Source organism: Pelecanus crispus, chromosome 19 (genome assembly GCF_030463565.1).
Source record: "Pelecanus crispus isolate bPelCri1 chromosome 19, bPelCri1.pri, whole genome shotgun sequence".
Lineage (NCBI taxonomy): Eukaryota > Metazoa > Chordata > Aves > Pelecaniformes > Pelecanidae > Pelecanus > Pelecanus crispus.
In genome coordinates, this window is record NC_134661.1 from 3204587 (window position 1) to 3228606 (window position 24020).

The 24020-nt window shown below is 53.4% G+C and overlaps 1 protein-coding gene across 2 annotated transcripts in view; it reads right to left on the reverse strand.

Annotated features, from left to right (window-relative positions):
* LOC104023841 (CEA cell adhesion molecule 16, tectorial membrane component) overlaps positions 1–24020 on the reverse strand; it is a 305270-nt gene that overhangs the window by 95037 nt on the left and 186213 nt on the right. Inside the window, exon 2 of one of the 2 annotated variants that reach the window (XM_075723145.1) lies at positions 11553–11637. In XM_075723145.1, the coding sequence (XP_075579260.1) occupies positions 11553–11637 (85 nt within the window). Of the gene's footprint in view, positions 1–11552; positions 11720–24020 lie in introns of those variants that run through there. The other variant, XM_075723144.1, reaches the window with a different exon arrangement.

A 24020-nucleotide genomic window follows, 5' to 3' on the forward strand; every position in this document is an offset into this window, starting at 1 on the left:
AGTGCAGCATCAGTCTTGAAAATCAGCTGCAAGCTCAGCAACCGCAGGACAAAGCACGGGTTTCAGGCAGCGAGGCCGAGCAGATGTCAGAGCTCCTTCCCAGAGGGAGCCCGTGGCCAGGACCCTGCTGTCTCAGCCACCCTCGATGGCTCCTGGCTTGGGGCCATGGGCTAGGAGGGGGACGGTGAAGGGATCCAGCTGGGAGCCAGCATCACGAACCCGGCTTCAGGGCATCACCAAGAGGGATGCGGCTGCAGCGTAATCCCCACTCCGGGTCCAAAGGAAAGCAGCCAGCTGGAAAGCTGGCGAAGGTGCAAACGCATCACCCTCACAGTTCATGCACAGCGCAGGATGCGGCCAAGGGGGAGAGGCAGCACCTTTTAGTAAAGGGAGCTGCTTCCTGCAGATGGGCTGGCCCCATCACTGATTTACCAGGCAATAAAAGCAAAATCAAGGAAAATGCTTCAAGTGCACCTCTGAGAGTCTGCAGCCTCAGTTATAGAGTCTGGGCAGGCCCCAGCTGCCTCTTAAAACCTTCTCTTGTGCATAACGGGTCTGCACGGCGAGCGGGGAAGGGGTTGGTGAGCTCTGCCGGGGGCTGGCTGACTCTGCAGTGGGTGCCGGAGCATGAAATCCTCCACAAGAAGGGGAGGACGAGTACTGCTGCTTGGGACCACTGTAAAAAAAGGCGACAGAAGGCAGCAGGACGAGGCCAGCAGCCATCCTGCCGTTGCCTGGAAGGAAAACCAACACCAGCCTTACAGGATCATAGAACCGTTTTGGTTGGAAAAGACCTTGAAGATCATCCAGTGCAACCTCACACTACCAAGTCCACCACTAAACCATTTAAGCAGAGAGTAATAATCTCATGTTTCCTACCTTAGTGGCTGCATTATTTTTTAATGAAAGTAAAAACTAGGAATCACTAGGGTTGGAAAGGACCTCTAAGATCATCAGTCCAACCATCAACCCAACACCCCCATGCCCACTAAACCATGTCCCCAAGTGCCACATCTGCCTGTTTTTTGAACAATTCCAGGGATGGGGACTCCCCCACCTCTCTGGGCAGCCTCTTCCAATGCTTGACTACCCTTTCCATGAAGAAATTTTTCCTAATAGCCAATCTAAACCTCCCCTGACGCAGCTTGAGGCCATTTCCTCTCGTCCTATCACTTGTTACTTGGGAAACCAAGCGAATATGCTCCACTCTGGAAATAAAGATGGTCCCCAAGCCCTTCATGCAAATCCAGCAGGACATTACCAACCAGCTGCAGCTTGAACTACTGTAAAGGTAGCTTTTCCTACCAGTTAGGCAAAGAGCTCATATCGGGCCGGGTCTCAAAAGCAGGGAAGCACCTTACAGCAGCCAGCCCGTTTCCTTACAGCCTGCTCCGGAGGGTGGTTCCCACCTTAGGTTTCCCATTAGCTCACAGGGCAGTAGCTACAGCTTTGCTTGGGTCACCATCGGAGGCATCTCCTGCTTCCCCCCCCACTGCCCATAAGGCTTGTCACACTGTCATACAGCGGATATTAGAGGAGTCTGACACAATTTCTCCTTGACAGATCTCCGCTGGCTGTGGCAGAGCTTCTTGTCCTTTCCTAGCCGATCAGAAAGATTTTCCTTGATGTTTGCTCCAGAGGTTTCTCAGGATGGAAAGTGAGCGATCTCCTAGGACCATTTCTCCTCCTTTTTCCACAGCAGACACTATATTTGCCCTTCCCCAGTGGTCTGGAGCATCCCCTGCCCTCTCAAATGAGCAGCAGTGGTCCCGACATAGCTCCAGTCAGTTCCCTGCAGAGCCAAGCGGGAACGGCATCAGCCCAGGCAGTTTATATGGGAACCCCAGCAAGAGAGTAGAGCAGACCAGAGGAGGAGCAGAGAGCGAGAGAAACCCCTCTTAAATAGTTTTGCAGCAGAGTTTACCTGTGCTGCAGCAGGCAACAAAGAGAAACGTCAAGAGCAATGAGACAAAGCACGGGAGGCGTCGCAGCAGATAAAGGATTCTTCAGGTATGAGACAAAACCAGCTTTGGAAACCTTGCAGAAGTGAGTTTAAAGTCTCCAGAGGATATCAATTGAGAGTCTGTCACTTGGTGTCAGGATAACTTTCTGGACAGCTCTCGGAGCTTATTAAGCTCTCACTTGGGCTGCATTTGAGCTCTGGTGGCAGCGCTGTCTGCGAGCACCAGCAATTGAACGAGAGACGAAAAAGACCCTCCAAGTCCTACGCAGCTTCTCCGTTATCCCTCCAACATCCCCCGCCACGACCTGCAACACCCTCAGCGGCGATGGGCTCGGGGAGCTCCCCTGGTGTTGCTCAAAGACCCCTTGGGGAGGGGATGTCTCTAAGCAGGGGCAACACACCAAAACTGGGCTCCTCCCACCCCAAAACAGGGGCTGTTGCGTCCGGGAGTTTGTGGGCGCAGGATGGGAAGTGTAGGATGAGATGCAATGGCCCATGTAATGCAGGTGGTCAAACCAGACGGTCGTAACGGTGTCTCAGCATTGTGATCTATGACTCCGGGAAGCAACTAGCCGCTTCCCCCGCAGCCATCATTTCATCAGAAGCCCTGCAAGACTCCCGCTGTTCCTGCTAGCCCTGGATCCCTAACTTTAATTAAGTCCAAACAGCCTTCTCGCAAGAATGAGGGAGGAGAGGGTGACTCAGACAGCGATGGGACCAGCCGGCACAATTATACAGTTAAGAATATTAATTAAAAACAGCCCTCCCCACCATTAGAAAAGGGGGGAAAAAAAAAAAGCTGAACTAATCAATTCCACTTAAAGGAATATATGGGGATAAGGAGCAAGAGCAGGGAGGGTGACGGGGAGAGAGATGCGATGCAACGTGAATGCTAACAGCTTCCCACCGTAGCCGCTGCCGCAGTAAGCCCCAGGCCTGGCTGCTTCCAACAGTTACTTCGAGTCTCCTTGGAAATGGGCTCAATCTTTTCTTCTACCTGCTGCTGCATCAGAGCAACTCCTGTGATCGCACAAAGGACTTTAAATCTCTGCTTTAACTGCCTTGATTGAATTAAATGCAACAACACGGTAAAGCAGGCTCTTCATTTAAGGTATAAGCATGGAGGCTTTCTCCTCTGCTAACGGCGCTCTCCCTCTTTCTGAAATGATGAGTTGCTCATGGGTTATGCTCTTTAAGAAAGAAAAAAAAAGTCATCTGATAAAGTGGGTTATAAAACCAGTGGTGGTAATAAACGGAGAGCAAGGAGCCTGATACAAAGCCAGCAGAGAAGGCAGAAACCGCTGTAGGGATGCAATATCTGAACCGTGATTAATACATGACCGGGGGTGACGGTGGAAGGAGCAGTGCAGGATGCCACTTGCTGCGCTCAACCCGCGACACAGGGGACACGGGGAGCAGCGCTGTGCCCAAGAGGGGACCTCACCCGGGCGGCAGAGGGGAGGGTATGGTTGAAGGATGATGAGCGGCTGGCTCCCAAGTGTCAAAGCCGAGGGAGGAGAGGTACCTGGTAGCATGACACCCTCTCGACTGTGGTCACCGCATGGGACAGACCGCGGGCTGCGACCGAGGAGCAGAAGGGGACAAAGCCAAGCACAGACGTGATGCGATGGGTGCAGCCTTGCAGTGACTGCTTATCCTCCGACAAGACTACTGTCCCCTGAGAGCTGCAGGGAAAAGGCATCTTGAGTTCGCACCGGGGGAAAGGAAAGACTTGGGGAAAACTCAGCATGCATAAGCACTGCAGAAAAAGGCTCAGAGTGGAGGAAAAAGTTATGAGAGATGTTCTCTTGCCACAGCACAACTCTGGTACTCCCAACTCCTACCCACAGCCATAACTGTCCGAAAAGCTCTGGGCCTTGTCACTCCAAGGCAGATCTGCAAGGACCAACACAAGCACAGACTCATTGCAGAGGGTGAAGAGCTTGCTCCCATCTCTTCTTCCAAAAAAACCACCCCCACGCTCATCCTCCTTTCCTGGGACTTGCTTGCCTCTCCGCAAAATGGGGCTAGCAGCAGGCTGCTCCTGTGGCTCTCACCAGCTGCAACGCAGAGCAGGATGTGTTCCGAGAAGGTGCCCCGGGAGCATAAACCATTTCTTTTTATCAACCTCCATTATTATCACATTAATGTCATCGCCACTCACAGGATGAACACTCAGGTGCCCAGGAAGCACTCCTGGCTCTTTCCTGCCCCTCCGCAGAAGCAGGGCGGCCTGTCGGCAAATGCCCATGAGAATTACGGCCGGGTTCCCGGGCACAGACATGGCTATCGGTTCCTTTTTATGAGCCTTCATTGTTATTACCACCTATTTCTTTTTACATTCCTGCCAAAATACCAAACATTAATCTCCCCCGCTCCCTGCAGGCAAAACATGGGTAATTGGATTTATATGGGTTAGAAATTTGTTAGATTTTTTTATATACATATATACACGCACACACAGAGAGAAAATATAAACAAATAGGAGGTGGGGGGACATGCTTTCCCCAGGTCTTGGGCACCAGCAAGCTGGCTCAGGCCAAGGACCCCCGCACCTCAGCTCCCTGCAGCTGGCACATCCCCGTGGTCCGGCCATCCACGCTGACTGCTGGGCTCTGATTTAGCAACTCATCCCAGTGCTGAACTTCGCATCACAGGAGTTAGCAGTTGTTGCTTTTTCTTTAGTTCGTCCTTTCAACCGCTCTGTTTTTCCCTTTACTCATTCCCTTCTTGCACCTATTTTTTTCCACCCACCCCACCCCCCCAAACTTTTCCGCCTCTTCTTCCACTTTCTCCCTCCTGGCCTCCTATTCCTCTTCTCTCCGGCTCCAGCCGGGAGGTGACACCGTGCACAAATCTTGGTACACCAAGAGAAGAAAAAGCAAGATGATATGACGGCTCTTCGGGTTTCCCCACCTGAACTGGAGATGGCACAAAGCACCTTATAAGAGTCAGCACAATTTACTGATCTGATCCTACTCCACAACAGTTGTTCTCATTATCCTCCCACTCCAAGGAGAAGCAGACTTTGAGACCCATTTGTATCCCGAGGAACTAGTCCATCAAGTGAGTATAGTCATGGAAACAACTCATTTTAAGAAAATCTTGGGAAATATTCATGGGAAAACAGGAGTACAATATGTGAGTATTTTACACTAAAGATCCGACCTTGAAGGGTTCTCTCTGTCAGGGAAGACAAGACCTACGCATCAAATCAAACCTGCAGTAAACAACCCATTACAGGCTAAGAATTGTTGGCAGCGGCTGTGGAGGAATTATTTTTCTCATTTAAAAAAAAAAAAAAGAAGAAAAAACAGACTATCCTAACCCTCAAAGGCTGCTCGCAAGGACGGAAGAAGTGATAGTCACCGAATCAGATATTCCTTATGAACTGTCTACTCAGCTGCAGTATCTAAAGATTATCACTTAAAACAATATGTCCAGCTGTTGTAAAAAGCATCCGCGGTTTAGGGCTGAGAAATGCAAGGAGGAGGCAAACTGTGAGAGCAGTCAAGGGAACAGAGAAACTCTTCGGAAACCGGGAACGTGAAAGACAGCCACTGTGCCCTGGTTTCATTTTGCAGCGTTAACACCTAATCCTTTTCTAGAAACAAAGACCTGAGCTCCTGGAGCAGCGTGCGTGATCCAGGGGAAGGACAGCTATTACCACTTGCAATCCCAGGGAGTTTATTATGCTTGCAAGAAGATCTCGTGTACCCTATAGTGAAAGGATTACTAACAGTTCAGTCCTGGAGCTGAATATCACCGCCTGTAACTATTTCGGGCTAGTAGAGCTCAAACACTTAGCGTGGGGGTTGGCTTTTTGCTAGGTAAAGGGACCTTCCCAGGGCTTGCAGCCTGGCCCTTGGAGAGGCGACGGCGAGTGACGACTCCTCCCGCTGCAGAGCCAGACCAGCTCGCCACGCTCTCAAAACCAGGCTTTTCTGAAGCAAAAACCCCAGCGCTCTGGTTACGATCCCCGTGTCAGCGGGGCTCTAGTTCTCGGCCGCTTGACCCTGGTCCTACGCTCACAGCAAAGCCTCTCTTGCCTTACTGGCTTGGCAGCAGAGGTGTTGGCACAAGCAGCAGCGAAAGCCTCGCTGGCTGAGGGTGAACTCCCCAAAGCCAGCCCCGAATTTCCCCCTCACACAGCAGGACAGCGCTCCTGAGCAGGGGACAAGCAACCTCTCCCCGTGCAACCCAAACAGGCACCCCAGACAAACCCGCAAGCCCTACCCTGACCCCAGACGGAGATTTATCCCCGCGGCAAGGACACTAGGACTTGAAACTCCCTCCGGCATCTCCTCCACTGACGCCAACGAGGGCAACGGTGTGGCGGTGGGCTGCCAGGCTGCTCCAGCCCCGCTGAGGTGAGAAGCGGGCACGAGCGGGCAAATTTGGGCACCGGCTGCGTGGTCTCAGCATCTGCACCTCGGCAGCGGCATCTACCTTCGTGCAACGGGCTGGGGTGCAGGGAGCCCTCCTGCAACCCCCCGACCTTTCTCCAACCACCCTTCCAGCGGCTGCCATATCACAGCGAAATTAGCGGGCACTGTAATTATAACTATCAGGAGCAGATAAGACAAGTTAAATACCAGCTACCTAGGGAGAAATTATTATGCCAGCCAGGAGGATCCAAATGCCAGAATCCGTGGCTGTAATTTCACTGAGTCGCCAATTACAGCTCTGCCACGCAGTGAGCTCTACCTTGGAAACGGCAGGTATATATTTAGCTGCTTCAGAAAACTTTTTGGGTAGGAGGGGGAGGGAGGAAGCAGCGATGGAGCAAGTCCTCGCTAATCTGCTCTTCGCTAATCCCCACGCTTTTAGCATTTGCACACAAAAAGCGGCAACTCTCTTCCCACTTCTCAGCAAGGATTTAACAGCCGAGACGTGGCTGCATTAACGCTTCTTTTCTCTGCCGGGTACATCGGTTGCACGTTGCACGGCCGCGGGTCAGTGTCACAACCCCCATTAACAGGTAGGTAAACTGAGGGCCGGCAGATTGACCAAGAAAAAGGTGAAAAAAAAAAACCCCAAAAAACCCCCCAAATCTGATTTCCTGACTTCCCAGACCTATGCCCAAAGACTGTGGTCCTGCCACCCGCTCCTGCTGGTTGTATTTTACTGAGGCCTCATCGGGTGCTGGGAAATAGACTGCGGTAGATGATTATACCCCAAAAAAAAAAAAAAAGGCAGCATTGTCAGGAATAATTAAAACTATAATGGCAAAAATAAATAGAAGAACAGCATCTCATGATGTTTTATTCTGGCTTTTTATTTTTAATTAGAATTGTTCTCGTACTCACTAATTGACAAAATACAGCCTGTCGCAGAGTCTTTGCGAATGAGCAAAGCTACCCTGGTCTTTTGGTCTCCTTCATGGACAAGCAACGAGGGAGACCATGGGCTCAGAAGCGAATAGGAAGGTGGAGGGGATGCAACTTCAAAATCTGCCTTTAAATACAGGGGAAAAAGCATCTGTGTACACTTTAGTTCAGAGAAAAGCCTAGATGTACCTGCCAAATGTTTCTTGCACAACCCTAGCACCACCTATGAATGCACATTTCTCTTAATCATCGCTGACAAACCACTGCTGTGGGCTCCATTTTACAGATGGGGAAACTGAGACCGAGAGCAGCAGAGGGGTCTCCTCGAGTCCCCGCGTCCCTGCCGTGACAGCCAAGGAGAAAACCCGGCACACCCTGTCTCGCAGCTACTCCCTCCAACCACTGAAACGCACTCTCTTTGCCTTAAAAAGAAAAAAAAAAAAAGCCAATATTTCTTAAATACAGACAAAACTGTAAAGCCTTGAAATTTTCAGCAGCTGTTGTTTTATGTCTTTATGAACTGTACTGATGCCTGTTATAAAAGGTCGGTTTGCTGGCGGCACAAGCAATACGATCCCGTTTTACTATACATCCCCACTTTAATACCGCTCAAGTATTTGCCACAGCAGCGGCGTTACCTGCGGTTCAGCCGCCGCCTGCATCGCCTTTGCACTCCGACAGCCCTCTGCGAGGGTGAAGACGCTTCCACCGCTGCGATAAGTTTGGGATACAGCACAACCCAAGGTTTCTAGCTGGGGTCAGCCCACTGGGACTGCTAACCGTGCTGGGGACCTGCCAGCGACGCCCCAAAAGCAACCTAGCAAATGGATGCCCGTGCCCCGCAGCTCACAGGGCACGCATCCAAGAAGCATTGCGCGTAGAAAGCTGAGACTCAGTGGCACTCTTCCCAAAAGCAGAGACTTAATCCGCGTTTCCGTATCAAATCCCAGCTGGGAAATTAAAAAGTGACCTTCTTCAGCCTCCCTGTCCGTTACCAGCACGCTCCTCGTTCCGTTTTGCGTCCCAAACTGGTGCGCAGGGTTACTGCTGCCATCGAAACACCTGCCCCGCTTCACGGCAGAAGGTTTTGTATTTCAGAGTCAGGTAAGAGGCAGCTTTATTTTCTTTAATAGTGCACAGAGAATTTGCAAACTGCCTTGAGTTCCCTGGGGAAGCAAGGTGCATGACTATTACAGGAATTGTTTGTTCTTACAATAAAAAGTAGTGAATTATCAACAATCTCTGCTGAAAACAGGGGAATCATTTGCTGCTGATCTACGATGACCTAGAAGTTGCCTGTAGATGGAGCCTCGGTTTCTGCAAGGATTATGCTGAGCCTCCCTCGGAAAAAGGGTGGAGAGATGGAAATGGAAGCACCCAAAATCCAATACAGGAAAACCACAACCAGCCTGAAAAGCCTCCGGGTTTCCTCCACCGCTCGCACGCGGTTCCGCTCTCTCACATCTCCTCCTTTCTGCAATGCAATGTGTGGCTAAAGAGCTGATCTTGGAAAGCAAAGGGCTTCCATCAGCCCTGCCGAAGCCAGGGAGACTCACAGGCTCAGCCCAACTCATGACCAGACAGCAGCCCCATACGAAGCAGGCTGGGAGAGGACCTGGCCCCTCTGGACCTAGCAGGATTGCAGCTAATTCTGCAAGCACAACGAGCTGGAATTACGGGTCTCGGTTTCTCAAGGCCCAACTCCTCAGCTATCTTCGGTTTGAGCTCCAAGAAAAGTGTCATTTTGCGGGGAGGACAGCAGAGGACACCACATCTGCTCCTACTATGGGTGCACAGACTCTATGCCAGGAGAAAAATCCCATCGAGGGCCCCACGCTAGACATCTACCACAAGCATCACACACACAGAAAGACTGCCCAGGGCGGTTTCCCCTTCCTGGCTCTCTGTAGGGTATTGCAGCCTGCAAATAAATACCAGCCACGTCCCCGAGACGCTCCACCTTTGGGCTGCTCCATGCAACCTACGGCTGATGCTACCCCTTTGGGTTGCTGCATACGGTGCCTTGCCCACCTCCAGGCCCCAAGGGAAGAGAGAAAGCTGCTCACTGCCCAAAGGGGCAGGGAAATAGGGGTGGGAGAGAAGAGAGGGACCAGTGGGAAATAGCAATGCAAGAAGAGGTGGGGTGGACTGAGGGCAAATGGGAGCTGGAGGCCAGAAACCCGACTGCCGCAGGCAAAAGCTAAACTTGAGAAGAAAAAGGAAGGGGGCGAGAGCATGGATAAGATGCACCAGGGAGCCTGGGCAGGAGCAGATGCCAAGGTGGCAAATGGGGAGAGGACAAGCATTTTTGGGGTAGAGGCTTCCTCTAATTACCAGCACTCAGAGTCCCACTGGGGGATGCAGAGTTTCTTACGGGAAGACTAAAATACCTCCCACCGCGCTGGGGCTGGCTGCTTCACAAACATCCCATCCCCTCTCTCGCAAACAGCACAGAAAAGAGGCCAGAAGCTTTAAAAAAAAAAAAGGAGATCCAAGTCAGCCCTCTGCTGGCAGCAGGCTCGTGTGGCGCCGGAGCTGTGGGTGCTCCCCGGGGAAGGGGCTCAGCCCCCCACCCCGCTCGCCCACAGCAGGCACCCATCCTGCTCCCACCTCCACAAGCATTGCCTTGGAGAGCCCCAAATCCCACGCTTCACCAGGGAGACAAATTCAGAAAGCGAGGAAAAGAACACTGAGGCCAAAGGCACGTCTCTGGGGGATTGTCTTCTCTTCTTTAAACCGCCTTGCTCACTCCAGCTCCGGTTAATCATCATCTTTGCAGTTCAACTATGAAGAGCACAGGGAAACGTGACCTCTGCTCTCCTGCTGTGCCACGGCCCCCGGTTACATGGGGTGATGACAAGCGTGTCCCAGCGGGTCACTGGCTGGGACCGAGGAATAGGGATGTACCCGGCACAGGCAACATCCCAAAGTCCGGCAGGCACCGTGCCGGGAGGCAGGCAGACAAGCGACCAACGCCTCTCTCGGCAGCACGCACCTCGAGCTGGAGCCTGCTTCCCACCACCACGTTATGCACCGAACATTGCCCCTCCGCAAAAACCACGCCAGCCACGGAAAGCCTTCCTGACCCCCCGTGCCCCCGCTGCCAGGGCAAGCGGAGCACCCTCTGCTCAAACCGGCACAAGCTCCTCATCCCTGCGACGGCTCGGCTGCTAACGGAGAGCGTGACACGCTCGGCTTGCTTATGCCAACCTTTACGTCTGGCTTTGGGAAGAGCAGCTGCTCTCTGCTGCAGCCCTGCTACTCCAGGTCTGAGCGAGGGAGCAGCCAGCCTCGCACGGGGGCACAGGCTGCTCGCTATTGCAGAGAAAGCGGCGGGCTAACTCCTCCAGACTCCTGTCCCACCATCCCCACGCTTCTTCCTCAAGTCCCAGGGTTGCTTGTCCAGCCAGATTAACCAGCTCGGGTGCTCCCTGGGCTGCCTGAAGCACGCACAGCATGACCCAAAGCCCCAGACACCAGCCGAGTCCCCACCGCCCTCCGAAAAAGGCTGGGCTGCTATCTGCTCATCTGGCCACGCTGCTGCGATGTCTGTTGAGAGCTGCTATCCTACACGGGTAATGCACCATGTACACCTGTAACTCATTCAGGGACTGAAAAGGGATGCTCTGCTGTATCGTGCAGCACACAAGTGGCCCATCTGCATATAAGCTGCCTGCGTTTCTCCTACAGCAAGCAGTGTAAGGTAAAGCATCCATCAGAATTCATAAGACGCACCCCTGGAGTAAAAGATTGATTTGATATTAACAGATTCGTGCAGAGACTATAAAGTGATCAAGGCGAAACACTGACACCTCAGAGGCATCGCAGCCCTGGAAACCCGCTGGCGACGCAGGCTGGCACCGGCGCCAGCAGTGCAGACCCCCCCTCCCTTCCCACACAGGCACACGCACGGAGACAACTTTGGGAGCATCAGGCAGCGCTAACTCACTGTCTGCCACCTAAGCCCCTTTGTCAGCTCCTCGTCTGGCACCCGCAGCCCCCCACCAGCCCCGACGGGAGGTTGCCAGCCCCGCGCTGCAGCCCGCTCCCCGCCACGCAGCGCTGGTGCATCGCTCCCCCAAAAAAACACTCTGCCGGGGTGTCCCCTGCCACCGTGGGGATGAGCCCCTGGGACGCATGCAAAGTCTCCAGCCGGTCCCAGGACCCTCCGGCAGCCCCAGTCAGTGCACAGCATCCCCCGAGAGCTGCGGCCAGGACCCCCCCGCTGCCCCCCAAGGCAGAAATCCGGCTGCTCCTACCTGAGCGTGGCGCTTTCCCCTTGCCGCACAGTCACGTTGTCCATAGCTTTGGGGAAGGTGGCATCTCCGCTGCGCACGGGCACTCCTGCGGGCACAAGGAAGAGCAGCCTGAGACAGAGGACGACTAGGCACCTCCAGGGCAGGGCTAAGCACCCACCGACCCCCATCCTGGGCAGCAGGGACTTTTCCAACAGGCAAAAAACACACCCGACAAGGCCACCGGGAGCCAAAGGGGGGGGGGGGGGAAGGGGGGTGCGTGTGTGTGGGGATGGCGGGGAGCAAAACCAGCGGGGCGAGCGATGCGGAGCTCCACGGAGATCAGGAGAGCCCCCGGCAAGGCAGCCTGCGAGCACTGAGCCTGCCGAGCGGCATCCGGAGGGAGTCCCCAGTATCCTTGGGTGAGGGAGGAGGACGGGAGGGCCAGGGGGGAGGAGGAAGAGGAGGAGAGAAGGTGCAGAGCAAGAGATGAAGGTCACAGATGTGTGTCTGCTCGAGACGCTACTTTAAGATTCAGTTGGGCACACGCGCTGCGGAGATCTGGCATCAAAAGTTTATAACCCAAGGAGGAAACGTAAGTGTCTCTGGCAGGAAAGGGAGGGCGGCCATAAAAAAAAAAAAAAAAAGAGGCTGGGAGGGGGAGCAAAACGGGCTTGGAGTTGGGCTGCTTGCCGGCTGTCGCTCTTTCGTTTAAAGGATAGAGGGAAGAGGAAAACGAAGACCAAAAAAAAAATGGAAAAAGAACAAAAGCTCCCCAAAATGCCGATTCTGTCGTAAGATCGAAACTTCCCCGCGGAGCTGCAGGCGAGGTCCCCGGCGCCCGGACGCGCAGCAGAGCCAGCGATGCTCCCCGGCTCCGCAAAGCCAGGTCCCCGGAGCTCCCCCGCGCCGGGGTCCGGGGTGGGAGGCTGCTTTCCCAGCCCCGGTTCAGCCGAAAACCGGGGAGAAGGGGTGGCGGGGGAGCGGGCGAGGCGGCGGCAGCATCCCAGCCCCGCCGGCCGGCAGCATCCCTGGGCGCGCAGGCTGACTGCCCGGGGTTGTCATGGCAGCGGCTCCATCCCTGACCGGCACTTTGGCTCCCGCACACCCGCACACCAACACCCGCACAACAACACCCGCGGGCGGGGAGCCGAGCAGGCGCTTCCCACGCCAGCCTTTAACCCCCGCCGCACCGCGCTCCCGGCGAGCAGAGGGACCCAGGCTCCCACTAGCCAAAAGGGACCCCCCCCCCCCCCCCCCCCCCTTTAACCATTCCAACCCCAGCCCCAGAGAGGACTTCTCCCAAGCAACGCGCTCCGCACAGCCTCACGCTCACCGTACGGCCCCCCCGGAAAAGCGGCAGGAGGCCGGATCCCCCTTGCCCACCCCGATCCTCTCGCTGCATCTTTCTCCGCATCCACCTGTTGATGCGCATCCCGCCCCGCTGCGCGCAGGGCTGGCACCGCGTCCTCCCCTGCGCCCTGCAGCCCGGGGGCAGAGAGGGGCTCGGGAGCCTGCCTGCAGGCAGGGCAGCCAAAAACCACGTCCTGCCGCCACACGTTTTGCCCCGCAGGGTCGCGTAGGCTGAAAGGCAGTTCCAGAAGGTCTCCCTGCCCTGTCCCTGCTGTCCCCGCTCCCTGACACAGACATCATCTTAAAGGTCTTTGCCAACCTAAATGATTCTATGAGCAAGCCTTGAGGGCTTTCCGCCCCACCGGTTGCAACAGGGTGGTGCAAAAAACAAATTTCCTCCTTTGGACACAGCCAGAGGCCACCGTTTACCTCCTCAAAGAGCAACTGAGGGCACCAAGACCTCGGTGACCATCCAGACACACCTGTCTCTGTGCCCACAAAAGAAAACCAACCTCACGCTGCCATCTCCCCGCAGTGTGCGGTACCGTTCCTCGCGCCCAAGCCAAGGCAGGCTGGACCTCAGTTGGGTGCCTTCCTCCAAAGGGCAACTGCCTCTTCTACTGAAGAGATCATGGGGAACCTGCCCCTTCCAGGGGCTAGAGGAGAAGCATAACGACCAGTGAAAGAGTTTTAGCTATTTTGGGACCCCAACCTCACCCAGAGACCCTGACGCAGCTGCTAAAACCGATAAAGAGGTTTGGCAAGGGTTTTGCAGAGATCCCAAGCCCAGCTATCAGCATAGCAGGTCCATTGTACCTGGCAGCGGGACGCAGCGACTCTAAATACACCGCTAGCCACGGGCTAGCACTGCAGGGATGCGTGCTGGCTCCCGGCACCAACTATGGCTGCGGGCACCAGGGGGATGCTCGCTGCAGCTTGGATAAATAGGACAGCCTAGGAGCCGAGGGAAGCAACGAGAAAAGCAGGGCTGAGGTTTCCACCAGAAAGCTCTTCAGCTGCTGAAAAGTTGCCTTAACCCTGAACACGCAGGTTGGCTGCTTCAGTGCCAGGCGTCCTTCGGGGGAAAGGATGGAGAGGAAGGACACCCCATCTCCTTCCTGATCTGCTCCCAGCCTGGCACAGAGGAACCGCGTCTGCTGGCAGGGAGGGAGCAGCAGCAGAAAGGAGACAGCACAAACCCACTGCAGCTCCCCACCAGCGAGACAGCCCAGCCCCGGGCGCTGCCGAGCCTCGTCCAGCAGCAGGATGAGCTCCAGCGGGGAGGATGCTGCAAGGACCAGAAGCTCTGCTGGGTGAAACGGTGTTTACCCCTTGGGATAGGAAGCTGTCGACGTAGAGAAAGCCTGCCAGAGCCGGTGCGATTCAGGAAAGGGGAGATTTAAAGGGATAAAAAGCCTGTCTGCCTCAGAAAGAGCCTCTGAGGAGGCTGGAGAGACATGGCTACATGAACAGATGTAAAGGCAGGGCACAAACAGACAGATAGCTGAACTGCCTGCTACAGACAGCTGGGCACAAGTAAGCATATATGGGGCATCGGGGAGGGGAAAGAGGGGGCTGGAAAGGGAACGTGATACATATTTACGTAACAGAAACCTGCCTTATTGGGTACAGACCCAGCAGCCTGGAACAGCTACGCAGGAGACTGCAGGTGGTATGTCTCAACCACGGTCACCTTGGAGGTCGCTTTGGGCATCCTACAGCGGGTGCAGGCAGCCAGAGTGGCCACTGCTGCCCCGGTCTTCCGGGCCACCCCATCACAAATATCTCCTGGTCCTACCACGTTGTTTAACGTGACCTCCTGAGCGAGAGCGCTGGTGTCAAATGAAGGGAGCAAGCTGGGACATGGGGGAGAAAAGGGCCAGGGAAAAAGAACTCGAAATCCAGGAGGCTACAAAATCTGGATGCAAACACAAAAGTCAGCAGACACGAAAGCAGAGCCGCTTTTGTACCTAGACAGTTTACAGAGCTGAGGTCATATGGGGTAGTCATGCAGGTGGCTTCAGTTCAGGTCCGTGTCTAAAAATATTGCCTAGCTGAGAGGGACTCGGAGGCTGGCACAGGCCCTGGGGGCATCAGGCATATGGCAGTGGCAGATCCTGCTCCTCACGGTGACGTTAACAAGCCCTGACCTTCTCTCATCATCCCAGAGGCTCCGAAGGAAACTGAGACTGCAAGGACGAGTCCCTCCACCTCCCCGTCTCTCACCTCCAAGCCAATTGTCAATCTCGGCTTTTATTAGTGGTGCAGTTTGGCCTCCATCTCCCTCAGAGATTTCTCCCTCGTTGCTCTAATCAGGAGCTTGCAAATGTCAAGAGTACAGGCCTGGAAGTAATTAGTGAGGGACCGGAGCCCGGGGGCCGCCGAGCAGCTCAGCAGCAGCACCGCTCTGGCACCATGCTGGGGAGCAGCCTGCAGCCGCCGGGACCTACAGACAGCTGTCCTGGATTTTATTCTTCGGCCTCACTGCTGCTCCCGGATTATTTTCCCCTTCTCCACACAGTTTGGGGCATGCTAAGATGCTCTCTGTGCAGCAGGGAGCAAGTCCAGCTCCCTTGAGTTTAATTCAGTGAGGGATGGGGGGACTGCATGGGGGGACTGCAACAACACCAGGACCTTATGTGCTTGGCCAGCAAGTGTCACTTCCCCGCGCATGAGCGGCCTTCGGGGCACTGCCCCTTCCAAAAGGGCTCCAAAGAGTATTTCTAACTCCTTTTAAACAAGACACAGATATTCACAGCCTAGGGCCATCCCACAAGCACCCTGCCTGGGTAAGGGAACGCTATGAAGCACGGACACAGCTGCACCAGCGAAATGCACTTCACCCCGGGACAGCAGCTTCTCCCGTAGCAGGCACAACAATCCACCATGTCCTTGTCAAAGGGGAAAGCACAGTCCTCGGCAGGCACAAAAAACTAAATCTTAAGGCAAAGATAAAGGGAAATAGCTTGCTTTTCTTTTTTTCTTTTTCCGAGATGAACTTTGGTGCCTCTACGCCATTCAGCCTTGTTCACAACTGAAGGGGTTAATGCCGCACCCAAGGAAAGCAAAAACCCAGCAGAGCTGTAGGGGAGAGCAGTCCTGGGAGGACCTGGGCTTGTTTAATCAAAGAGCTAATCCTTGCTCCCAGGGATTCGCCCTCCAGCACTGGTGGAAGTGGAAGTTCTCCAGATCTCCCTCTGGAAACCCCAGACAAGCTTTTTCAAAGATGCCAGCTCCTCTCCAGTCCCCGGCTTGCAGACAGCTGCTCAGTGCTTTCCGAAAATGGGGCTCTTTTAAGTAAAGCAGCTCTCTCCCGGGACATGTGAAATTTCTAATCCTGAACATCTTGGCCACACTATCTGGCCAAGATGTATGTAACACCTCCACGGCGAATACAGCGTGCCGTGTCTTGTTGGTATCCTGCTATGTACAGATGGCGTCTGGGCTCGGGGCTATAAGATTTTTAACTAATATCTTTCTGCACTATTATCCCCTCCTCCCTTTTCTCCCACCTCCTCTTTCTCTCCCTCCTTCTCTCCATCTGTCCCTACCCCCTCTCTTCTCCACCTTTTTCTCTTGCACACTTGCAGCTGCTAATTTTTACCCAGCATATTTGGCAACCCATCCCGACACCTCTTCCCCCACACCCCGCCACCCTGCTTCTTGCTTTTCTCATTTGCTGCCAAATATTCTCATTTCCTCACCCGAAAGCAAGAGCGTGCATGGAGAGCACCATACACAGGCAGGAGGAGCACGCACCCCCAAAGCAAAGTAGCGCGGCAGGGAGAATCACATCTCGGTCCCGGGATAAAGCTGAGCAGCCGACCGCACATGGAAACGGGGTGGGACAGCAAAGCATCACCCCCTTCCCAGGATGAAAACCTTGGGAAAACCATTCACAGCTGAACTGACCGCTGCCTGCTCAATGGCACACACTCACAGCTTTCCCCCCCTCTCTCTGTGGCAGAATTTATTTATCCCACTTAATTTTTCCAGTTGTTTTATCTTGTTTTATCTTCACACTAAATCAGGCTCTCTCCACAAACTGAACTTTTATTTTCCGTGCTGTTACATCTAATGCATTTTATCGCATGAATTTAGCAAAAAAAAACCAACAAAACCCCGCCAAGGTAATTGTGAAAAAAATGCAGCCTATTCTTCAAATTGATCGCGGTGCTTGAGCTCGCCTGGGCAGAAAATGCAAACTCGAGACTCGTGTTCCTTGCTAACACCTGACTGCTGCACTGCTTTAGCAGTCAATGCCCAGGTAGCCCCTCCAACACCATCCTCATGCCCTAAATGCAAGCACAAATCCTCCCCGCTTCCATAAAATCCCTCCAAGAACATGCAAACCCAGCCTGGGGTCATGCCGACAGCGTGGCGAGGCAGGTCGTGGTTCAGGAGGACCTGCAACATCCACTCAGCTGCACAGCGATGGCTGTGGATTTTAATGGGATTACTTTACACTTAATGCTCAGCATGCAGCTAAAATCCCCAGCTGAACCAGAGACATATGGCACGCTTAAACTGCATGTAAACCTGAAAACTGAAATTCAAAAAAAGAGGCAGCTCTGAAGACACCCACCTTGTGGAGTTAAAAGCAGCCTCCCTCATTACACCAGATATTAAATAAAAAAAAAAAACCAAACCACCAAACCAAAAAAACACCAGCCCTGAAAACACCCTGCACTGCTCAAGAAAATCTCAAAGAGGCTGGGACACCCGGGTATAGCAGAACCACGCAGAGCCGTCACAACATCACCCGAAAAGCTTGAAAGGCAAGGATTTCATTTTCCAGCAGTATTTCCGACAACAACCCAGGGGTTTTTTTAAATTGTTTTTTCCTCTAAGGAAAGCAAAATGTTAAGATTTTCTTCACGATGCCAAGATTTTTTTGTTGTTGTTACCATTCCCATTGGTATTTAGTGCATTTGGGCAAGTTTTCAACTCCCATGCGGTCTTTCTCTTAAAACCCAACTCTCGAGGGAAGGGCTGGGGGGGTGATTACAGACACGCGACATTTTGCTTCATCGCCAAAACATTTCCATATCAAAACGCACCAAAGTTCAGCCTGCTTCACAGAGGACATTGTCTTGCAAAAAAAACCCAAAATTGCCAGCTGATTGCCAAACAGCACAACAAAAACCCCACTGCACAGTCCCTGCTGGCATCTGCCAAAGAGATGCTTCCAGGAGCCCGTTCCCAAATTTCCCACAACCCTGGGAAGTAGAGGGAAAAATCAGACCAGGGCCAAAAGGAGGGAGTTGGAGCATTAGAGAAGAGAAAGGAAGTGCAGGGTGGGGGAGTACCTTCAGCTGGGCTCGGTGTGGATGGAGCCCTGGTCCAAGGAGGGGTGCCTGCAGCTGCCCCAGTGCAGGCAGGGCACGCCAGAGGGGACCCAGTGCTTGACTGGTGGGGACTGGAGAAGAGCTACAGCCTGCACTGACCCACAGGGACAAGCAAGGGGGGCTGAAGGCTACACACCTGCAAGCATGCCCTATTAAGGAAAATTTATCTGGGGGCGAGGAGAGGTCACAAGTAGTCCCTGCCTTCCCCTTAATCATCAGGTGCAGGCAGAGAATTTGCAGCACATGGGAGGCTCCAACCCCACGGCACCTATGGGAAGGGGGAGGGAGGCAGCCTGTCTCCACCTCTGCATGGCTTTGTCCGTGTGCAGGATGAGGCCAAATCTCCTTTGGACAGTGAGCAGCAATTCAAAGCCTCCCTGCATCGATAACACCCCAAAGGACATGGGTTTTCCATAGCAGGGTTGCTAAGGGGAACCTGAATGTGTTACAGGTACCTGTGTGTGCATTACAGGCATGCTGGGGACAGCCACCATGCATGGGGACAGGGCTGTAGGGCAGGCTGCTGCTGGGGACAGAGCCCGTGTCTGTCAAGACAAGGTTGTCTGTGTCTCCCCCAGACAAGGTTTGAGGTTGCAAAATGCCCCTTCTTGCTCTGAACCCTCTGAGCTGCAGGGGACAGAGGAAGAGGATAGGGGAAGAATTGCTCCATCCACCTGTGGCTCAAAGTCTTGTTTAGAAGGAAGGGAGGGAAAGTAGGTTACGAACAGCGGAGGCAGACGAGCTGCTGTAAACAGGGCAGCAGCACTGCATGTTCCCCCAGGTTCTCCTCTGCTCAGAGCATGGCCAAGCATGGGGCAGTGCGATGGCCCTGCTCCCCCCCACTGCCACCTCGAAGGGCCCCCCATAGCCCCAAACTGAGCACAGGGGATGGGAGCTGATGGGGGTGCTGCTGTCGAAAAACAGGTGCTGATGGAGCCATCAGCACGCTGCATGCACCCCATCTTCCCAGCCCCAGGGACTGGGGGCTGCCCCAAAAAACCTACATAGTTTTTCCGCAGAGGGAGGGACGCAGCCATTTTGCCTGGCTGTGCACACTCACCCCATCCGAGGAAGCAGGAGCACACGTGTATCACGTATGCTCACCTTTGCAAAATCGTCTGCCAGCCTAGAGAAAGCCCAGGGCCATACATGCACGTGGCTCCCCACCATGCATGACCATCTCAGGTTCACCCCAAACCCAACGAATGAGCCTGACTCAGTGCCAGGAGGCAGAGGTCTGAGTTTGGTAAAAAGCACAGCAAATGTTTAAGTGCCACAAGCTGAACCTGAACCACAGATGAAGAGGGGGAGCAACCAGGAGGAAGCCATGCACAAGATGGTTGTCTCCAACTGAGGACACTGGCCACCCCAGGGTCCAAGGGGCCAGGAGCACGGACAGGCCTGAAGGCATCTCTGAGATGGAGGAGTTAAAGAAAGACGTGTGGATGGGAATGAGCTCTGACAGCAGAGGAGCCAGGTTGGGTTTGATGTGGTTTCTCCATCATTAATAACATACTCATGCACCATCTAATGACTTCTCACTGGTACAAGGTGCGGAGGCACAGTCACGTTCCCAAATTTGTCCACAAGCAGAGAAACACCATAGAATTGTAGAATCATTTAGGTTGGAAAAGACCTTTAAGATCATCCAGTCCAACCATTAACCTCACACTACCAAGTCCACCGCTAAACCAATTAAGGGGAGAGTAGCAATTTCATGTTTCCTGGCTTGGTGGCTGGATTATTTTTTAATGAAAGTAAAAACAGAAAAGAGGATCGTGACCACAAATGGCTCAGCATTGCTGAGCCTGGACATGTAATGCACATTTGAGTCTTCGCAGCCATTACAGACTAGAAATGGAAAACGGGTCCTGGGATTTGCTCCTGCGCCTACCACGGTCTTGCCCTGACCGCGGGCAAGGCAGTGAGCTTCTCGGAGCCCCTCAGCTTCCCCTGCCTGCCAAGTGGAGCAGGAACATTTCTTCCCTCTCCTGGGAGCATTACAAGGCTCATTTCATAGACGCTTGCAAAGTGTTTTGCAAGCTCTTAACTGAATGAATAAAAGAACAAATAAATAGATAGCACATAGCCCTGTTTATCCTATTTCTAAATATGAAGCCATCGCATAGCCTCTGGGCTTATTTACAAAATACAGAGACGTAGAAATGATCAGAGTGCAGCTGTGCCACCTACGCTAGATGTTGGAAGGGGGAAACACCACGCTCTCGGCTGTCCTGGGAGGCTCAGAAAAGGTGCCCCCGGCACACATTCGGAAGGTGAAAGAAAGGAAAATCATGTCTAGCCATTCTCCTCAGTATGCGTTGCTATTTCTCACACCTGGATAACACAAGGGCCACCCACCTCAGGGCTGGCTGGGCCAACACAACCTACTCCCATGCTCAGAGGCCGGAGGACCAGGCGTGCCCCAGCACTTGGCCGAGCAGCAAACCCATCCCCGGGCAATGCCGGCGTGACTGACTGCGAGCCCTGGAGCCCTGCACAGCCCTGCTCCGATGCAGAGCAGCAGGGTTTGCTGGCCCAGACCAAACCTCAGACCTGCCTCGGTATCGACAGAGTGGCCAAGAGAGCAAGATCTAAAGATAAAGAGGGAGGGAGGGAGGGAGAGAAAAATATGCCTGACTAATTACACAGAGATGAATGGGAGCTTGAAAACCTGTATTCCCCTGCAAGGAAAGGCTTGTGCCCTGCAGCACGGGAGCTGAAGCACTGCACTTCGTGCTCCACCCACCCACCATGCACCCCTCATCCCTTCCAACCAGGTCCTCTCCTCTCAGGCAAGACGGTCCCCAACGGCCCCATGGTTCTCGCCACAGGGCGACGCAGCCCCCGCCCCATCTACCGTCATCCCAGGTGAGCCCCGGAGCCTGCCTCTGCCTTGACACACTCATTTTCACACCTACACACGCACCCGCGCTCCCAAGGCAACCAGCCAACATGCACGAGCCTTCAGAACACCTCGCTGACGGGGCAGCTGGCTTGCAGGAGCTCTTCCTGCGTTGGAAGAGGCAGAGGCAGGCGGGCTGGGAGCAGAGGGGAGCCAAGCGGGTTCTCTGCAGAATTGTAGGAGAAAAATGTCCCCATTCCCCCTCCTTCCCCCTGCATGCTCGCTGCCGCAGTGCTGCTGGGCAGGGTTGGCAGTTGTGTTAAGCAGGTAAAGGTCTAAATGCTTATTCTCAGCCTGTCTGAACTACCCGGGCTTCGCGGGCTGCAAGTCCCAGGAGAAATAAAAATTCTCAGTATTTTCAGTCTTTCCCACCTGTGGCCAGTGCAGATGATGTTTTTTCACCTTTGAAATTCTCGCTTCTAGGGCTGAAGCGAGGGAAAAAAACATCAGGTGAGGGAAGGATCTCGGTTCCTGCAAGCTTTGGAAAATTTCCCGGGGAGTTTGATTCGTGCTGTGGGTAAACGCCAGTGCAGGTCCCACGCTGTCTGAACCAGCGGATCTGCTCCGTGCGTGTCTCGCTGCTGATTTCTTCCCAGTGGTATTGGGCACGATGAGATAAACATGCAAGTTGCGAAGCTGGGGTGGGGATGTGAGCATCTCCACCTCCCTAGGTCAGTTTTAATTCACCTTTTAGAGTCAGCCTGGTCTGAGCCATTCACTTCTGACTCCCACCCAATTCTCTTCAAAGCCCAGGTCTGTCTGGATTCTGGGATAAAAATCTAGGTCTGCAGCAAACAAAACTAAGCAAGCTTTATGAGCGAGAGTAACCTTGGGGGAGGGTTTGACTGCAGTTTCAAAGGCTGAGCAAGGTTTCTGTACACAGCACTGACTCAGTTCTGCTCGCTGTCAGCAATCCCTGCTATCTCCAGGTTGCTGACAACCCGACAATCTCCGACACCGCAGTAGGGAAACAACCTGCAAGCTGCAAAGCCCGTTATCCCATTTTGCAGAGAGAATAATGAGGTAGGAAAAGACAAAGGAACCCGAATGTCTTTGAGAATGTAAGATACCTGCCCAAGGCCACCCTGGAAGCCCAGGGTCCCTCCAGTGCACACCATTCCCCATGGACACGTGGCCTTGGAGCATCCTAGGTTGCCACCGGGAGCTGGCTCCTCCACCAACAAACAGCCCTGAGGCTCCTTCTACCATATTCAGAGCAAAAGCCCCTTCTACCCCGCCGATTCAAGCAAGGACACAGCGCTGCAAAACCACGACCGTGTCCAAAACAGCGGGCAAAAATCATCCAAAATGATTTCCCCAGGCTCGATGTGCTCGGTGCAAGACACCAGGGTCACCCTGCCCAGGGCTACTGGTCCCCAGGTGAGAGCATCAGCCAGCAGCATCACTCGCTCGCCCCAACCTGCATCTCCTCACGTATGTTGTTATTAAAGCCGGTGTTTCTCATGTTAAGCAGCTGTTCTAACATAAAGCAAAACTGTCAAGAAAAATATGAGCGTTGCAGATGGGCGGCACTTTCTTCCTAACTGCTTTATTTTTATTTATTTGTGGTTTTTTCCCTCCCATCTCCTTTAAAACTACCCCTGCTATTGCGGCTGGCTCTGCAAGCCACCATCCTGATAAGCAGCCACTCGCTCACTTCTTCAGGACCTCGAAGGCTCTCCCATTCATTGTTGTTTCTCTGTTGCTACAAATTGGCACTTCTAAAGAGATTTCCAGGCCAAGTATTAACCCCCTCTGGAGCCCAGCCACATAAACACACGCACTATTTGTCAAAGGAGAGGAAGGCAGTCAAGCTGTAGGGAAATTTAAGTGACTTGTCTGAAACAGCACCAAGGAGCAAAGGCGGAGGAGCCGAGACAGATGTCCCTAACTGCCACAGGACCTTCTCTCTTCCTTCCAGCCCCGTCTGCAGCCGAAACCCTGAAATCCTCCGTCTGCCCGATAAATCAGCAAACGCAGGCTCCCTTTCAGAGCTAGAAATAGGACCCAGGAGTCCTGACATCACACGGCCATATTTAAGCACAAAACAAGGTTTCCTCTCGTTGCAAATTCCAGTCCAAACTCCTTTTAGAAAAAGGTTTGTCGAGGTTTTATTTATTGTCAACTCCTGGATGATAAAATGAGGCCACTACAAGTCCTATTTATTTCCCACCCTCACAGGAATCGGAAGGGCTGAGATGTGAAACAAATGAAGGGCTCCAGCACTGACCCTGGGCTCATGCTGGTTTGCAGACCGCTGGGTGATTATTTTATAATAGCTGATAGCATCTGTGATTTAATGCAGCTGTTAGAAATTAGCAAGGACTCCATCGAAAGCGTCCCAGTCACTCATGATAACAGGCTAATAAATCATTCCCCAGTGCTCCGTGGCATTTATGGTTCTATTTTAGAGATGCAAAGCACAGATCCGGCTGCTTTCCTGGATTTATTTTTATTTATACTTTTAATAATGCAATTAAATAAATAAATTTAGGATGTTGTGACTCTGTTGCCAAAAACAGCACCAATGAGAACTTCCCCTGCATGACTTCCCTTCGTTATTTTCTCCCCACTAGCCAATTAAATGGAAAACAAATGGCTCCAAGGCTCCTCCAAGATACTGTTTCCAACACATGGGGTGAAGATCTCGCACCACTGAAATCCAGGGGAGGCAGGAAGGGAGGGGGGGGAGAAAGGGGGAAGCTGGGTCCTCTCCATCCCAATTTCCTCCCATCTCACCACAATCCTGAATATCTCGATGCTACACGTCATGGAGGCACATGTGAATGCACTCACAGTTGCCCAGTCTTCCATCAGCCACCAAAGCCAGCTTTATTATTTTCTTATGGGGCAATGATTTGGGGCGTTCCCTACGCTCCTGAAAAG